Raw genomic sequence first — 18,553 nt, 5'->3', positions numbered from 1 at the left:
TAATCCCAACTCTCTCAATAGCGTAAAAACTAACTTTTCCAATGAGTTGAGTTTAATTCCCAGTGATTTCCTGACTACAGTATGTTCATGTAACTTTCATAGCAAGAAGAGTGGTTTGCCATTGTCTTCTTCCACTAATTTTGTTTAACCTTCAGGTTTCCCCTATAGCCTTGGGATTTTTTTTTTTTTGTAACAATCTCATGTCCAGATATGACCATGTCCAACCATGTTCAGCTTCCCTTGACATACTGTGTCAGCTAAATTGGCCAGGTGATGCCACCCCACTGAGCCTAATAAACACATCTTAATTATTAATAAATTTCTCTCAGGTCTTACATTTCTATCATACGTCTCAAAATGTGGTACATGAAGTTCTTGTATTTCAACTTTCATTTGAAGAGGTTGTCCTGCCTATTAAACATTGTGTTCAATTGATTGCAATAGAGTAATATGAAAGGGTGTGGCATTCTGCAGATATACTTTTATATGGTGAAAAAAACAAAGTCTTGTCAACTTTTATATATATGATTTTTTTTATACATTTTAATTAAGGCAGGATTATGTGAAAAAGATTCAGGGACAAACAGCTTTTTCATTGACAAGTAGTAGCAAAATTAACCAATAAATTGCACAGCTGTAATTACAACAGAAGGTGGAGGCAAAAGGAAGAATATCGTTTTCTAGCCGCAAGCATTGTTCTATATTTAGTTCTTGAATATATATATATAACAGTAATTCTATCATTAACTCATATATGCTGTAGATTTGCAACAAAATGTATGGTTAGTTGTGAATATCTCAGATTCTGCAAATTGCTGTGTCCTATTTATTTCTCCAATGACTGCCACAGGCTTGTTTTAAGATACAGCTTTTGTCCTTGTTAATGAACAGTCCTGAAATAATTTTTGGCTACTTTTAAATTTGGTTGGTTGTTGGTGAATACAAGCTGCAAGCAAGCTTCAAATGTTAGTAGCACCCAGTGGATAGGCATATTGGAGACATAGAGAAGACAGTAGATGTGTTCAGACATATTCACGGCCAACTGTAAACCAGTAACCTAAAATCATCCAGTCTCTTCATGCATGCCATATCGAAAGTTTTTGGTTTCTATTTTGGTGTCTATTTAATTAGATTTTTCCAGTGATGAAATGTAAAATTTATTACTACTGGTTCTGTGGGCATGGCTTGGGGTGTGTGTGTAATGTGACTGGGTGGGCATGGCCAACTTTTCTTTTTTTTTTTTAACTTTTAAAAGCATTTTTTCTACAACCTCTTTGTCCAAAGAGGTTGTTTAAAAATGCTTTTAAAAGCCTCTGACGATCAGGCAACTCAGCTGGGATCGTCGGAGGCTTTTTTTTTTACTTTAAAAGCATTTTTTCGGCTGAAGAGGTTGTAGAAAAAATGCTTTTAAAAGTAAAAAAACAACCTCTGATGATCGCGTGGCTCATCTGGGCATGGGATTTTTGCTACCGGTTCTCCGAACCACCTGCCACCATCGCTACCAGATCAGGCGATCTGGTCCGAACCGAGAGCATTTCACCCCTGGATTTTTCCCATTTCCCCCTCCCTGAAGTCTTCAGATTTGATCCTGTAATGCAAATGGGGTAGAACCCCAAAGCACGCCCCACCAAAATAGTTCATTTCAGCAGCATAATTTCATGTTTTAAGGAGTTATGTAATATTTGGAGTTGGAGCAGTTTGTATCTTAGAAGCCTTTCACCTTAACTTCCCCAAAGCACGGATAAAAATAATTAGCCCTATTGTTTCTGATAATATAGAATCATCAAGTGGGGCCCAAGTCTTCAAACATTACATAGTCCTGCAGTAATAAGGATCTAACACTGGACATTTTGAATTATAGGAAATGCAGGAAGTCAGTACAGTGATATTCTAAAACTCTAAGCCTGTTAGTACAATATAATGGGTATGAAATATATTCAAGAAAATGTATGTTTATCTTATAAATGCTTTTATTAATTTGTTTTTAATCTTTGGAAAGACTAGTCTAACAGCAGTGATGACTTCTCAAAAAATTATATTAAGAAATTGTTTCTATGGATTCTTTTTATAGGAACCTATTCATGTACCTGATCCTGTTGTTTCCATAACAATGAAACCAGTCAACAAGGTAGGGATCTGAAGTAAAAAACAAACCAAACCTAGTGGAATAAATTATGTCTGATCTGATTGTGGCTTTTTGATAGTAGTAAGCAAGAGTATGGTGGCGCTTCTGTATTAAAATGTAATTCAAACATTTCATCCCGGAAGCTCTTTTTCTGCTACAGATTGTCCTTGCTTAACAATGGTAACTGCAAGTGGAATTTCCATTGCTAAGCAGTGAAGTCATAAAGCGCAACATTATGTGACCACATTGCTTAGCAACATCAATCCTGGCAGTCCCTATTGCTGTCATTATATGAGGATCAGAGTTCCTTAAGTGAGGACCTCATGTGACTAGGACTAGGACAAGCAATGGGAAAGCCAGCAGGAAGCTGCAAATCCTGGTCACAAATTCCAAAGGTGCTTTTTTGGGGAGGCAACTGGACTGTGTTTTTTTTTTCCCTTTGAAGACGTTTCGCTTCTCATCCAAGAAGCTTCTTCACCTCTGACTGGATGGTGGGGAATGGAAGGATTTATATTCCTGGCAGATCAGCTGGTCATTTGCATTCTTTTAGAGAATCGTTGAGGCCACTTGTGTCCTCTGTGTCACCTGTGTAGTGGATGAGAAGCAAAACATCTTCAAAGAAAAAAAAAAGTCCAGTTGCTTCCTGAAAAAGCACTTTTGGGACAACCATGACCTGGATGACTGAGACTCTCCATAGACCTGGTCACAAGTCTTTCCTTTGGTGGCTTGCAAGCAGACCAGCAGGCAGGTGAGTGCTATGAAGTGCGAGAAGGTGCTGCAATCTGGTGTGAGCATGTCTGGGTGGCAGAGGGGTTGCTGCAGAGTGTGGGCAGGCATGTGGGCAGAGTGGTGGTGCTGTGATGAGCTGCGCATTACAGAGTATGAGATCTCTGAGCTCATGTACTCCATAGCAGAGTTCCTTAGTAGAAAAAGCAGCAGGAGTGACTTATGGGAGAACTTGCAACTTTTACTGCTGGCTTCCCTTTTGATTTTGCTAGTGGGAAGTCAGCAGGGAAAGTCGCAAATGGCGATCACATGACTCCAGGATGCTGCAAGTCTCAAGAGTGAGCCAGTTGTCAAGCACCTGATTCATGATCATGTGACTGCAAGGTGGTGTGACCAGAACTTGGAGGATCAGTCAAAAGTACCAGTTGTTCAGCGCCATAGCTTCAGTGATGAGTGGGTCATTTTGAGTACTCTCTAAAACATGGGTGTCAAACTTGCGGCGTCATGCTGCCATCACGTAGCGTATCGTGACGTTTTTTGCAGAGGTGGGCGTGGCCTGTGCATGACACCTCTGGCCTGCGGGCTGCCCATTTGACACCCCTGCTCTATAAACTTTTGATAGGCTTGATATCTTAAATATCAGTATATTTTTTTTACGTTCCTAATCGTGTTCCTAGGTAAGTTAACATGACCCTGAGTACGAAGTTCTCCATTTGTAGCAAATATGTTGATGTCCTCCTCCAGAATAAGCCTTGATTGAAACTCAGCTTTTTGAATGGTTAATTATTCAATGAATGGAAAAGTGTGAATTCTTTCGGATTTTGTATTGAAGAGGAGTGCCTCACAGATAGCCAGATTCTTTATCAGTTGAGATTGTTACTGCTGTGTTGGCTTTCCTGTTGTGCAATGGCTTCTCTGTCTGAACTCCTTAAGGCTGAACACATGCTGTACACATGGAGTTAGGAGACTAACTTGCCCATGTTTGGTCCAGAATTTGAAGTAGCTTGGCTCTTCATGGCCATCATGACAACTATGAACCTTCCACAGGCCTTCATGTTGTGGGATCTCTTGGGTGTGCCTTCTCTAGTGCTGCACCTAATTTTGGAACAGCATTCCCTGCGAGGTTTGTTTGGCCCTGACCCTGATGACCTTCAGAAAAGCATGATCGGTTTTAATGTTTTCTCAGCAAGGCAATTTGTGAATCACCTGATTGTTTCGTATTTAACGTTCGTTGACTACTGTTAGTGAACTTGGTCGTGGGACTTTTAAATCATGTTTTTAATCCACTATGTAGTACTTTGAGTCACTTTGATTAGGTAACCATACAAATTGAATAAATATTCTCTCTCCTTTTAGAATGATGACAAGTTTGCAAAAGGCATTAACCGTTTTGTAAGAGAAGATCCCACTTTCCGAGTCTATTTTGACACGGAGAGCAAAGAGACAATTGTTTCAGGAATGGGAGAACTACACCTGGAAATCTATGCTCAGGTGAGTATTAAGTTTACACTGGGAATGATGCTGTTGTATTGTCACTTGACAAAAACATTTCTTTAATCTGGCCTGTTGGAACCTAGTACAGTTACCAGTTTCCATATCTCACCAAATAAATCATTCAGTAACCCTTGCTCGCAGTTTCTTGTATTATGATATCTAAAATCCAGGTTTCAATTTTTGGAGCAATGCATTTTTACTAAAGAAAAAAGCTATACTTACACATTAGGAGACAAGGTTGCATCTATTACATATGATATTCTGTTTAGGGAGAAGTCAAAGTATCTTCTGCCTCCCCAATTTTGGCTTGCATTTGTTTCAGTGGTAGCATTGTTGGAATTCTACTGCTTTAATAGCATTAAATTAGACTGTTTACTCAAGATGTATCTATTTGGCAGTGCATTTAAATCAATAAAAACTTCATGTCCTTTGTGTTTAGAGAATGGAAAGAGAATACGGTTGTCCTTGTGTGACTGGAAAGCCTAAAGTAGCATTCAGAGAGAGCATTGAGGCCACTGTACCGTAAGTATTCAGTCTAATAAGTAAGTGCTGCCAAACCAGGGTCCAAGAATATTTACTTAGTTCTTGGAAGATATACAGAATTGGAAGGGTATCTAAAACCTCCAAGTACCCTGTTTCCCCCAAAATAAGACTTCCCCTGATAATAAGCCCAGTTGGGCTTTTGAGCACATGGCAATAAGGCTAAGCACTTATTTCAGGGTTCAAAAAAATATAAGACAGGGACTTATTTTCGGGGAAACACGGTAATATTTTTCTTAGCTATAGGTAGTTGCTTTCACCTCATCAGTTTAAGAACATGTAAGATTTAATTAATATCACTTTGACTGGCGACTATTCTGTGCTACTTTCACTCCATGCTGTGGATGCCATAGAACTTGCATGTGCCAAGGAATAATTTCCTGCGAATAAAAAACACAAAGTATTAGAAATATTCAAGTTTTATGGAAATCTGGGATGTATATTTTATTTCTGAGTATGGCACCAAAACCAAGGTTCTGCTCCTTTTTTCTTTCTTTCTTTCTTTCTTTCTTTCTTTCTTTCTTTCTTTCTTTCTTTCTTTCTTTCTTTCTTTCTTTCTTTCTTTCTTTCTTTCTTTCTTTCTTTCTTTCGGTACTTTATGCCACATTCCATTTCTTTTCTCTTTTCCTATTCATAAAGGTTATTGATCTATAGGTCAGGCAATTCAGAATGTGGATCACAGAAAAAAAAATCCTAAAACATTGTCTGATGTACTTTTATTTGAAAGCTAGATCTGTAATGCTTTTGAATTGTGAAACAAAAATTTTGCAAGGCTTCCAGAGTGGAAATAGAGAGGAATTTCACAGTAAGTTGAACTTTGCGGATCATGAAATTTGAGTGAAAATGTGCAGCTGTGTTTGTGTATGTATCTCCAACCTTGTACTTTTAACTTCTGCTATTTCAGTTCTCCCACTGCTTTTTCTAAATGATATGCTGTACCACCGCTGAGTCTTCCCATATCTCGGGTTTGCATGACAGTGGGTTCCCTAGCTAGCATTATCTTGTAGTGCCATGGTGTTTTTAGGAAAAGCATAGGAGGTAGACTTTGCAGTAACCTTGCAATTAAACTCACATCTTACAAAAGGATTCCGCCTGCATATGACACTAAAATGGAGTGAGCGGCTAAAGCTTTAGAGAGCAAAGCCACACTTCAAAATGTCCTTGACAGGCTTGAATATTGGGCTGAATCCAGCAGGATGATTGATTACTCTGGCTTATGTACCACTCCAATATGTTCAACTCTGAGTAGCAGCACTCATTTTAAGAAAAATGCTAGGGCCAAATGGTAATACTTAGATAAAACATATGAGCATATCCAGCTGGCAGGATTGAAACTAACATAACCCAGCCGCAACCTGTTGCTACATCTTGAGGAGTCAGTCAAGTACAGGTAGTCCTCATCTTACAACAGTTTGTTTAGTGACCGATCAAAGTTACAACGGCACTGAAAAAAAGTGACTTATGACCAGTTTTCACACTTAACAACCGTTGTAGCATTCCCATGGTCATGTGATCAAAATTCAGATGCTTGGCAATTGACTCATATTTATGACCGTTGCAGTGTCCTGGAGTCATGGTGAAAACTCACTTTACAAATGTTTCACTTAGCAACAGAAATGTTGGGCTCAATTGTGGTAGTTAAGTCGAAGATTGCCTGTATTCTCCACCATCATAAAGGCCCTTCGAAATATCCAGGTCTTTGTAGTCTACTAGAATTCTAACAGGGAAGATACCACACTTTTCTGTTCGTTGTACCAAGGAAATGGCCTGACAATTGGAACATTCAACAGTGAATTCCTGTTTCTAGCTAGGGGGAAAAAACCCCTCAAATGGACAGATATATAGAATTTCTGGTTTCTGAGCTTCAATACAGGAAAATAAACAATATTCATCTTTGGTTAAAGTTTGGTCCTCAACTCAGTTGAGATCCTCTTTGGTCTTCAGGTCAGCCCTAAAGCTTAGGATCATATTGTGACCCCTATTTTCTTAAAAATATGTGCAAATAGCCCTTGGTTTACAACAGATCATGTAATGACCAAAGTTACAACGGTACTGAAAAAAAGTGACTTATGACCAGGTCTCGCTGCTTTAGCAGACTAAGAAAGATACTCAGAGATGATTCACACCCTGGTCAGTGTCTCTTTGCACTTCTACCGTCGGGCAGAAGACATCGAACCATAGCTAGCAGAACAAATAGGTTTAAAAATAGTTTCTACCACGTTTCCCCGAAAATAAGACCCTGTCATATTTTATTGAACCTCAAAATAAGCGCTTGGCCTTATTTTCGGGGAGGTCTTATTATTTGGGGGCACGTGGAGCAAGATGGGGCTCCTTTTGCCATCTTACCTGATTTCCAGCTCTGTGTTTAAATATTTTCGGCGGGGGTGGGAGGCTTATTTTAGCGCATGCGCTCAAAAGCCTGATTGGGCTTATTATCAGGGGATGTCTTATTTTGGGGCAAACAGGGTATCCTTGGGGTGCCAGACTCTTAAACACAACCATAATCACTCCACGCACCAGCGGAAATGTATGCCTAGTTTTTCTTCTTTCTTTTTTCCCCCTAATTATTTGCATAGGGATTATTCTTTATACTATTTATGTTTGTATTTTTTGTTATGGATTGCATCAGTGAGGCTAAAACCAATTTCGTTCTATACATGATACACAGTGACAATAAAGGCTATACTACTAACAAAGTTTTCACACTTGTGACCATTGCAGCATCCCCACGGTCATGTGACCAAAATTTGGATGCTTGGCAATTGGTTCATATTTATGACGGTTGCAGTGTCCCCAGATCATGTGAACACCCTTTGCGACCTTCTGAGAAGCAATGTCAATGGGGAATCCAGATTCACTTAACCGGGTTATTAACTTAACATTGATTTACTTAACAACTGTAGCAAGACAAGTCGTAAAATGGGGCAAAACTGGCTTAACAAATGTTTCACTTAGCATCATAAATTTTGGGCTCAATTATGGTCATAGGTCGAGGACTACTTGTACTGGATATCCAAAGTTGCTAACTAGATTAAAAAAAAGGAGGGGCATCTAGATCAAAGGAAATGATGATTCCATTTCCGCTCCCTTTAGTAAGAACTGTATGCTTAGAAATCAGCAATGGCCATCTGTGAAGTCTTCATCATTTCTTTCAATACTAAATGCTGTTGTAAAAGAACAATTGTAACTGCTAGTTTGAAAAATGGTACCCTTACAGGCATTTAGATTCCCTACCAAGAAGTCTTTGGTCAGTGTAACATGAATTTTGAATCTGACTTTAATATTTTGAGCTTGGGCATCTTATTCAATCCCTGCTGTTCTTCCCAATAATTAGTAAACAGATTAACAGAGTTGGAAGGGACCTTGCAGGTCATCTAGTCCAACCCCGGCCCAAGCAGGACATCCTACATATGCTTCTACCTAGGATCGAACTCACAACCTTCTGATTGTGAGGCAAGAGCTTCACCTCTAGATTTGCAACCATAGAACTCATGGCTCTGGTCTTGTGGGGTTTTATTTTGATAATACAGATGGTTTAGAAGCCAAAATATTCCATGCTTTTTTTGCCCTCCCATTGAACTATAGCATTAAGCCGTATTCCTATTCTGAAAACAAAAGCTGGGGTCTGCTTACAACTAAGTAAGAGAGTCATCTTGTTCTTTGGGCTATCTTGTTCTTATGTTTTGCTGGACATGAATCAGATCAGGCTGCACTTAAAAGTACAGTCTACAGGTAGTCCTCAACTTACGACCATTCAAAGTTATAACAGCACTGAAAACGTGACTAATGAGTGATCCTCACGCTTATGACCGTTGCAGCATTCTCCACAGTCAATGATCAAAATTTGGATGCTTGGCAACTGGTGTGTATTTTCAATGTTGCAGCATCCCAGGGCCCTATGGTCACCATTTGGGACCCTCCCGATTGACTTCCAACAAGCAAAGTCAATGGAGGAAGCTGGATTTGCTTAACAACTGTGTGAGTCTCCTAATAGCTGCAGTAATTCACTCAACAACCATGGCAACCAGCTCTTAAAACTGGGCAGGACTCGTTAAGCAAAGTTGCTTAACAACAGAAATTCTGCTTCCAGCTGTGGTTGTAGGAGTCGTGGTGGCACAGTGGTTAGAACTCACTCTTCACTGCCAGGAGTTCGATCCTGACTGGCTCAAGGTAGACTCAGCCTTCCATCCTGCGAAAGTCAATAAAATGAGGACCCAGATTGCTGGGGGCAATAGAGAGGAGTGTGAAGCGGTATACAAGTCTAAGTGTTATTGTAACTGCTATTGCAAGTCGAGGGCTGTTTCTACAACACTGCTCCCTATTTTGGAACCATTTCTTATATATCCAGTTTAGCGTCCTTGACTGTTGCCTGGACACTCCAATGTTGTTGTTATATGAAAACAAGATGTATAACTTCTGCTGTGCGCTTTAAAAAAAAACTTTTTCAAAATATTACTTACCTGGGAGGCAATATCATGGAATAAAACCTCATAGGAAAATTCAAGATAGTCGTCATTTCTTTTCTGAAACCATAAAAGGGAAAATCAGTTCAGCAACTACAGTCCTTGGTTAAGTACAGTTAATTAATTGTATATAATATACAGAATGTATATTTGAGAACTGAATAATCAGAAGAGATTTGGTTTTCCTTTCTTTTAATCATATAAGCCTAGATGCAAAGCCCCCAAGTTTAAAAAAAAATTCTACTGGCTCAAGCAACTATATAGTTTGCAACTTTTTTCTTTTAAAAAACCCAGAGGGTTATATTCTCTCTTAAGGAGAAACATACTTGTCTTATCCCTGCAAATGGTTTGCTAATTTTTGCTTATTATTTTATGACTCTTTGCTTATTTTCTCATAATATTCAATCATTAGGGAGTGACTCCTTGGTTTATTGCATTTTTGTGACCTTGTATTCCTTATAATTCAGGGGAAAACAGAATAGAAGGTGTTTTTTTTTAAAGGCAGCATATGCAGGAACTAATCTAGACTCTGCTATAATCTCATGTTTGTTTTTGGTATTATCCCAAACCTCAAATAACCTGTTACCAAACTGTAAAAAAAAAAAAAAAATGCAACCATGAGTCCAGAAAAATTGTTCAGCTGTATTATAAAAGAACAAAACAAAATTAAAAATAAAGTGCCTCAGAGTACTCAAAAGAGTTCTTTTTAAGATGGGGTGGAAAATGTCTGGCCTATGGCCTGAATCAAAATTCCAACTACCGTATTTTACGAACTATAAGACTCACCGGAGAATAAGACGCACCAAGATTTTGAAGAAAAAAATAAGAAAAAAAAAGTTTTTGGCCTCCGTGAGTCGCATTTTTGCCCTCCGCAGCCCCCAGGAGCACTCCGCAGGCCTCCCAAACCCTCTGCACATCCCATTTTTGCAAAAAATGGGCTTGTTTTTGGCGAAAATGGAACATGTGGGGTTTTGGGAGGCCAAAAATGGCTGCATTTAGTGTATAAGACGCATCAACATTTCCACCCTCTTTTAGGGGGGGGAAAGTGTGTCTTATACTCTGAAAAGTATGATAACTAACTTGTAAAATAGATGTTTCTTTCCCTTTTCACCTTTCCATCTCTGGCATTTGTGTTAGTCTTTCCTGAGTTGGTGGGTCTTTTAATTTGTGAATCCCTGATTTCTCAAGAGGAGAATGCCAAATAGCATGACTTCTGTTTTTCTTTGGCTCTGTAGTTGTTTAATGTTTATTTTATTAAATTTATTATGCTGCCCATCTCACTGTCAAGTGACTGGACAGTTGCATTATTTTTGCTCTGGGGAAATGAGTTAGCGATTTTTGAGTCATAAATAGTGAGGTTGGTGTTCTTAAAACAGTCATAACGTAGAAGCGGGAAGCAGTCTTTTGAAGGGGGGGAAGAAACTCTAATTGAAGTCGGTTAAGACTTTGACTTACCACTTGTTTGACATTTTGAATTTGAATCATATTGTACCAGGTGTTTTCTGTCGAATTCTGCCATACTATATATCCAGAGGCAACCTTGGCTAAGTTGAAAATAGGCTTCATTTCGGCTGGCACATTTCCATCATTATCTGGAAATATAAGTAAAAGTTGTACTGAAATAAATCTTGAGACTGAGGAATGCAGGGCTAGGCACAGTATTGTGAATATGCATGCTTTAGTAAAAATTATCTGGATATATGCAACATGCATTCTTTCTTGTGTATCTGGAACTTGGATTTTGATCTAGTAGCCGTGTAGCTGAAATAACTATTGAAAAAAGAGGTGTGTGGGGGGAACTAAGTCTGGATGGACTATGTGGGCAACACTTGACACGTATTACTATTAAGATCCATATTGGAGGTACTTATAATTCTAATAGCTACAGACATCCTATAGCCAAATATTATTATTGTTTGGCATCATTGTTGGGAGCATAAATAATTTTTATTTATTTGTTTAGAAAATTTATATATGACTGCCCATCTTAAATATATAAGGTGTTGAGCACCTTACTAAAATTCCAATATAATTTTTTTAAAAAAATCCAGTGGACAGAAAAATATATCCAAAGATTTCATAATAGCAATTTCACAAAACAAAAGATATATTATGGGCACCCACCCCACACACATCCTGGCCTAATGCATGAGAAAAAAAACAAAAAAAACAACAACAGGCCTTCTCAGCCTTCTGAAAGACTTGAGAGGGCCAGAACTCTCCAAATCTCAAGGGTAAGGTTGTTCTATAGGGCAGCAATCACGAGAAAGAAGGTCCTGTAAGATTATAATGTTCAACAGAAGAGATTTCGATCATTCTCATTCTGTTGGATCTGGAAAAGTCAGAAACCTTAAAGAGACCAGGTGGTCCAGCAAGTAACCTGGCCCCATGTCAGGTGTGGCTTCAAGGGCAACACAACCTAGAGCACAGTGCAGTAATCCAATTGGGAAATGAGAGGCCACCCCACCCTGGTCCAGGAGTGGATTCAACTTGCACAAGACAAATCCTTGCAAAGGCCCCTCTGGTCAGGGTTGCTTTTAGAGAAGGGCCCCCAGATAGTGCACCAACTTTGTGTTGGGAAATGCTACCCCCTTAAAAATGAAACATCTGACAAATTCGGGCGATGTAGTGTGTACCCATGTTAATATTCTGGAATGTTAAAAAAAATCTGGGAATTTATACCAAAGTAATAGATTTACCATGACATAAGTATGCATAGACCAGGATTCACTTTTTAAGACTCCTGGTTGTTACTATTATGCGTTTCCAAGAAAATAAAAATAAAAATGCTGTAGTCAGAAATGCAAGTGATACATTTATATATCATTGCTTACTTATGGATTTTAAGAAAAGGATGAGATATGATATCACCTTACTTTTTCTGTATTTCTATATATCAAAACACAGTTTTCAAAGTAACAACCATGATGACTATGACTGGTTCAAATAAAAGTCAGATCTTATTCTCACCTTATTATTTAGATGGTGAATGACAGAAATGAAATAAAATAGAACAATATTTTTTTTAAAGGAAAAGTATCAGTAAATGCAAAGATCTCATAAAAATATTTAAAATAGGTGTGCGCCTGCAAGAAATGGCAACACATCCTAATGCATAGGAATATGGTCAGGCTTCTAGATCTTTGTATGTTGGAAAAGAAAAATGCAAAACCTGCCATTAAGAGGAAGGGAAGAATCTCTGGAACTTCCTAACAGTTTTTAGGTAGGAAGTTACACTGTAATAATTTACGTTTAGGATCTCCTGTCACTGGTTATATGAAAACACAAATAAATAGATGTTATTTAACTTCAGAATGCAACACTTTAAATGGCAACATTTAGTTTACCTGGTATATTTTTGGTCTCTAGTGGCTCAGACAGGTGCTGAATTCTGTTGTAGAATATGTTGTCTGCTTCTTTCAAATGTGTCTCAAACTCCTCTTCCATAGTATAATGTATTTCAGGAGCGATAGGTGTGTCACCATGATGATAAAGTATCTCGGCTGTGCAATTCAGGAAGCTGCCCTGTTGCAGAAATAATTGGACCAGTTTAAAACTTCTGGAGATATTGCTAGCAGCATGGAGTGATCATCTGGCTTTATTTTAATTCACAGTAAACCTGATGCCACCTGAATGGGATAGATCAAGTCTTGCTTTACAGCAGCGTTGCTCAGCTTCGGCAACTTTAAGGTTTGTAGTAATAATAATGGCTTGAAAGGTTTACAACTCCCTTCGATGATGGATTCTGTTCTGCTATTTCTTTTCGGCTCTATCATGTCACCAGACCCATTTATGTAGAAAAGATAGATGCCATTTCATATTTATCCTCCACATTGTATTGTGGGATAATTAATCAGCAAGAACTTGATGGTATGTAAGGTCCCCATTAAAAAAAAATTGAGATCATATCACAATAAGTCCTTGTTTTTTTAAAGTAGTTTTGTATTTTGTTTAAAACTTTTTTTGAGTCAGTATATGCTCTGTCCTCTTCTTAGGTAACCCATATATGTGTGTGTATGTGCACACACACACATATTTACCATCAAATGTGTTTTAGATGGGAATAGAGATTTGAGGAGGGTGGAGCAGCTTTAAGCCTTTACTTCTAGATTGTGAAGAACAATGAGCTTTGCTTGTTTTAATTGCCATTATATAAACTACAATTACTGGGTTCATAGTGAGCTTAAGCCATAAAACATGACTAATACATGACAATAGTTTTGAATTTGCTTTCTGTCTCTCACAAACAATTTTTCATCACCATTATGGCTATTGGCAACCATGAGAGGGTGGATGATCTAGGGATTTCTGCTCTAGACAGGTAGTTAGATTAAAAGACACTTCTAACGTATGATTATGAGGAAATCGGCTTAGAAAAGAGGAAAGGTTTTAACCTCAACCCCTACAGACATGCATCCATAAACACACATCCCAGCAGCCTTCCTTCTCAAAACAGCTTTCCTCATTCCTAATAATAGCCTCAAAATAGTGATTTGGGGCAGAGCTGCCCGCATTACGTATCTTTCTTTGGGGTGGGGATGCAGATTAGGGCCTCCAGCATCTATGTCAGTCCCTAAACGTCATTCAGTTTATAGTAAAGAAAATACAAGATCCAAACTTACATTCTGAATAATTTCTTTCACTTCAAACTTAAGATGGTATTTATGCCCAGTACCTGGAATGTCCTAAAATAAAAAGAGAATTATTACATTGCTTATCTTGAATATTTTGGTAGAGGTTACTATTCTTTATCTGTATGGGTTTATTACTGAAAACAGGAAGGGAAAGGTGTAAAGCCTTAATTTAAGCTGCTTACTAAAAAACAAAGTGAAGTGTCATATTGTCATAAAGTGATTCTGATGTATTTATGAAATTTGTAGCATGGCAACCTTGCAAGGGTAAGCACATGATACATTTATTCCATCCTTTCCAGCTTGTGTTCAGGTGTTTTGAGGACTACTCCCATAATCCCAGTATGTTATGATTGTGGCTGTGAGGGCATATTCCAACATTTTCAGTGATTTTCAGTTGGTATTTTGACCAGATCAGTATTGTTATTTATGGAATGCAAACAACTGTAACAATCTTTTTTTTTTAATGGTTTCCGATTGATATTTTCACTTTTAAGAGCCCTGGTAGAGCAATGGTTAGAATGCAATATTGCAAACTAACTCTGGGGACTGCCAGCAGAGGGGCAGTTCGAATCTCACCGGCCCCAGGTTGACTCAGCCTTCCATCCTTCCGAAATCGGTGAAAAGGAGGCTCCAGATTATTGGGGTCAATAGGATGGCTCTGTAAAGCCGCTTAGAGAGGAGCTGGTAAAGCGGTATATAAACGCTATATAAATACAAGTGCTATTGCGATTGACCGTGTCTGGGAAATGCAACGATCGTAGTTCGGGAAATCCCGGGAAGGGATGACATCCTGTGTTGGAGGCGCTTAAAAATTGCAGACGGGATTCCCACCGTGGGCGAGGAGACAAAAAGTTCGGACGAGGGGAAGTTTTGTCTTTGGTTTGTAAGCAGCAGGAAGGGAGGCGCCTCGGGATCAAAGTCCAATGCTCCCCCCCACCCCCCGCTTTTCAGGTCTGCTGTCTGTCCTGCCTGCTTTTTTTGCAGGTCTTGCCAAACAAAACGGCTGGCTTCGGTGCTCGGGGTTAGGTTAGCCGGGCGGGAGGCGCGGTGCTTGCCTGGCTGAGCCTTTCCTTCCTTCCTTCCTTCCCTCCCTCCCTCCCTCCGGGGCTCACCTCCAGGCTGGCTTGGTTCACTCGCCCCATTTCGAACAGTCTGTGCGGGCTCCCTCGCTGATAGGTGAGGTAGTGGAGCACCGCGCCGGCGGCTCTGTTGGCCGGGTAATGGGACGGCGGGATCTCCATCGCGCTTGCTGGGGAGCGTTGCTGGCCGCCCCCGCCGCCCAAAGAAACCTTCCCGGGGAGCGTTTGGGCGGAGCCGGTTGAGGCGCCCAGTGGCCACTCCGGGTCCGCGAGCACCAGGGAAGCCGGAAGCAGCAGCTGGAGGAGCCGAGCGGGGGCTCCAGAGCCGCCAAGGAGCCGCATCTCCGCGGGGCTGCAGGGAGGCGCCTGATGCAGGAGCCCGAATCCGGCCCCAGCTAGGAAAGAGGTTCAGAAACCTTTGGAAACCGTCCTTGAGGTCACATTCCCTCCCCCCCGAGCTATTGGGCGGCGTCGACTCTAGCAAGAAAAACAAGGCGATCCGTTCAGGCTCTGGGGGTTTAATGGGTTCTTCCTGGCCATGGAAGAGCCTCCAAAAGGGATCGCAGCCCAGAGGGCAAAAGGAGAAACGTCCCGTCCTGAAGAATGTTTGCTTAGGGAGCAGAGTTCGCTGGGAATCCGGAGAAAGGGGGGGTGGCGGTGGTTCCTCCTCCCTCTCCCCCGGTCGACCCTGCGGCTACGGTCGGTTATTTACCGAGCGGAGCAAGCCCAACCTCATCCAGGGGCTTTGGGCCGGGCTTCCTCTTAGCCCGATCCAAATCGCAGAGCTGTCCTGCGTAAGCGCACCAAAGCGCCTACCGTCCCTGTCCTACTGTCCCCATTTATTCGTATCCTTATCCTGTAGGCATAATCGTGTTTATATTTATATATGTTATCTTATACATATTTGACAAATGAAACAATTTTTAAAAAGTAAGTCATGAGCTGAGCAGGAGGACTGTGTGCTCTGCCTTGAGAAAAGCAAATAGATTAGATTAACAGAGTTGGAAGGGACCTTGTAGGTCATCTAGTCCAACCCCACCCCACCCAGCAGGAAACTCTGCACCATTTCTGACAGATGGCAGTCTAGGCTCTTCTTGAAAGCCTCCAGTGTTGAAGCTCCCACAACTTCTGAAGGCCGATTGTTCCTGTCAGGGCATTTATTAATCCCATGTTTGGCTCTGGGACTAATTACCCTGGTTTAATTAGAGGAGATGAATCGTGGCTCCTCCTTGTTTGCAATATTCCGAAAAAGAAACGCGAGGAAAGTTTCTAATAAAACTCATTTATTTGTTATAAAGAAAATAAAACACCTCACTAACTAAGAAAAGTAATTGCTACATTTTTGAAAGTAATTCGGGCCGGCTATCTCTCAGCCGGACCTTTCTGGAAAGAGAACAAAGGAAAGAGTGTGTGAAGCAAGTGAAGGAATGTGGGTGGATACGGAAACACGTAGCTTACTGATAACAATTCTTGGCAAGGTACGGAAAGTCTGATAGTCCAGAAATGATGAGCTCAGCTGGTAAATAAAATAACGCAGTGACAGTTCCACTGGTTGATTGCTCTCACTGTCAGAAAATTTCTCCTTATTTCTAGGTTGAATCTCTCCTTGATCAGTTTCCATCCATTATTCCTTGTCTGGCCTTCAGGTGCCTTGGAAAATATCTGGACCCCCTCCTCTCTGTGGCAGCCCCTCAAATACTGGAACACTGCTATCATGTCTCTCTTGGTCCTTCTCTTCTCTTCACTAGACTAGCCATGTTCAGTTCCTGTAACCGATCTTCATATGTTTTAGTCTCCAGTCCCCTAATCATCCTGGTTACTCTTCTCTGCACTTTTTCTAGAGTCTCAACATCTTATTTTTATAGTGTGGTGACCAAAACTGGATGCAGTATTCTAGGTGTGGTTTAACTAAGGCTTTATAGAGTGGTATTAGTATCTCACTTGATCTTGATTGTATTCCTCTGTTAAGGCAATTTAGGATTGTGTTGATTTGGCTTGTTCCTTGAGGCATCTGGATGCAGGATTTGCTCTTTACCGAAGCTTCCCTAGAAAGTCATTGCAGATTGCAGTCACACTTTCAACACATTCATTTAATCATCCTTCAATTCTATGCTGTGTGCAAAGAGAGAAATTCTGCTTAATTCCCTGTTAGCTTCTCACACAAGCCAAAGGCATTGTAAAGCTATTGTGTAGTTATTTACAAGTTATAATAACCTATATATAAATATATCTTCCTGATATATACCCTAAAACAATGTTTTTAAAATGAAATGTCTTAATAATAAAAAGACACAAGTACTAAGTGCAGCAACACACACACACCCAGGGAGGGACCCTGGACTGTTCACTCATATAAGAAGTTTGTATCTGAAAATTGCCTGCAGGTCTGAAGATCGGTGTTGATCACACAGACTGATTACAAAGCTGCTTATCGTCATAACCATTACACACAGTAATGTGTATTACTTTACATTACATTATATTACATTAAACAACAGGACAACAGGAACAGATGTGATTTGCCTGTAACATAATATTTTCATTTTTTGCAGGTTTGATTATACTCACAAAAAGCAGTCTGGTGGAGCAGGCCAGTACGGAAAAGTAATAGGGTATCTGGAGCCTCTAGAGCCAGAGAATTATACCAAAGTGGAATTTCTTGACAAAACAATTGGGACAAATATTCCAAAGCAGTTTCTTCCGGCCATTGAAAAGGTAATATATATTTATTTTAGTTTTATTACATTAAATACGAACCAGATACGATTGCAGACAGGCCCCTATACTGTTATATATAGAGCGTAATTATTTTGAGGTACAATTGGTGAGATTTCTTTTCAAGTCAGAATGATGAATTTGATGCCAAATTTTAAGCAAACACCAGCAGTTTTTGGAAGTTGCAGATATATGGGGAGACCACTATAGGGCTTGAGTTCATCCCTCACTTCTTAGGATTTTAAAACAATACAAGGGCATCTTCAAATATCTCATTTCTTTTTTACAATAACCTAATTTTACAGTATTTATGTGGTCTCTTGATGGTACATAGTTATTTAATTTACAGTATGTCGCTATCTCTAAGGTTCATTTTATTTTCAATGCTGGACATGCCTAATTATGTTCTGATTGCAAATCACTGCTTTGAATCATATTTTCTGCACGTATATTTTCAGTAACATTCTGCCTGTTAAAAGTCTACAGTATCGTTTGGGTAAGAAATCACTAATGGCCAAGTCATGTTTTATAGGGATTCCGTGATGCATGTGAGAAAGGCCCATTGATAGGTCACAAGATTTCAGGGATCCGGTTTGTCTTGGAGGATGGAGCTTCTCACATGGTGGATTCTAATGAACTCTCTTTCATCCGAGCTGCTGAAGGTGCCACGAGGCAAGGTACTAAGAAGTTTTCTTTCAAATGCTTTCTTTCCTGCTTTTACTGTTCTTTTATAACTTATCCATAATACTTATACAGGTAGTCTTCAATTTATGGCCA

General features: G+C 39.9%; 2 protein-coding genes across 2 annotated transcripts in view; one reads left to right on the top strand and one right to left on the bottom strand.

Moving 5' to 3' along the window:
- The window catches only part of GFM1 (G elongation factor mitochondrial 1), a 45,905-nt gene that overhangs the window by 21,499 nt on the left and 5,853 nt on the right, over positions 1–18,553 (top strand). Inside the window, exons 11-15 of the mRNA XM_034439121.3 lie at positions 2,072–2,128; positions 4,208–4,342; positions 4,785–4,867; positions 17,614–17,776; positions 18,309–18,453. Of these exons, the coding sequence (XP_034295012.1) occupies positions 2,072–2,128; positions 4,208–4,342; positions 4,785–4,867; positions 17,614–17,776; positions 18,309–18,453 (583 nt within the window). The remainder of the gene's footprint in view (positions 1–2,071; positions 2,129–4,207; positions 4,343–4,784; positions 4,868–17,613; positions 17,777–18,308; positions 18,454–18,553) is intronic.
- LOC117678241 (latexin-like) lies at positions 524–15,793 on the bottom strand. Its single transcript, XM_034439122.3, has 6 exons — positions 15,095–15,793; positions 13,971–14,033; positions 12,696–12,873; positions 10,804–10,940; positions 9,346–9,408; positions 524–5,265 (listed from the first exon to the last, which is right to left on the bottom strand). Exons 1-6 carry the CDS (start codon positions 15,401–15,403, stop codon positions 5,182–5,184), a joined length of 834 nt encoding a protein of 277 aa, XP_034295013.3. The 5' UTR covers positions 15,404–15,793; the 3' UTR covers positions 524–5,181.

This window comes from Pantherophis guttatus, chromosome 6 (genome assembly GCF_059756535.1).
Source record: "Pantherophis guttatus breed Tessera chromosome 6, ASM5975653v1, whole genome shotgun sequence".
Taxonomy (NCBI): domain Eukaryota; kingdom Metazoa; phylum Chordata; class Lepidosauria; order Squamata; family Colubridae; genus Pantherophis; species Pantherophis guttatus.
This window is presented reverse-complemented; position numbering and strand designations above follow the sequence as displayed.

Bases quoted from the DNA above. Each gene is read 5' to 3' on its own strand.
- LOC117678241 (XM_034439122.3), bottom strand. From the start codon at position 15,403: ATGCGGCTCCTTGGCGGCTCTGGAGCCCCCGCTCGGCTCCTCCAGCTG. The intron at 12,874-13,970 runs GTAAGTTTGGAT...TTTCTGCAACAG, and splicing joins TGAAAGAAATTATTCAGAAT to GGCAGCTTCCTGAATTGCAC. The intron at 5,266-9,345 runs GTAAGTAATATT...TTTTATTCGCAG, and splicing joins TCCATGATATTGCCTCCCAG to GAAATTATTCCTTGGCACAT.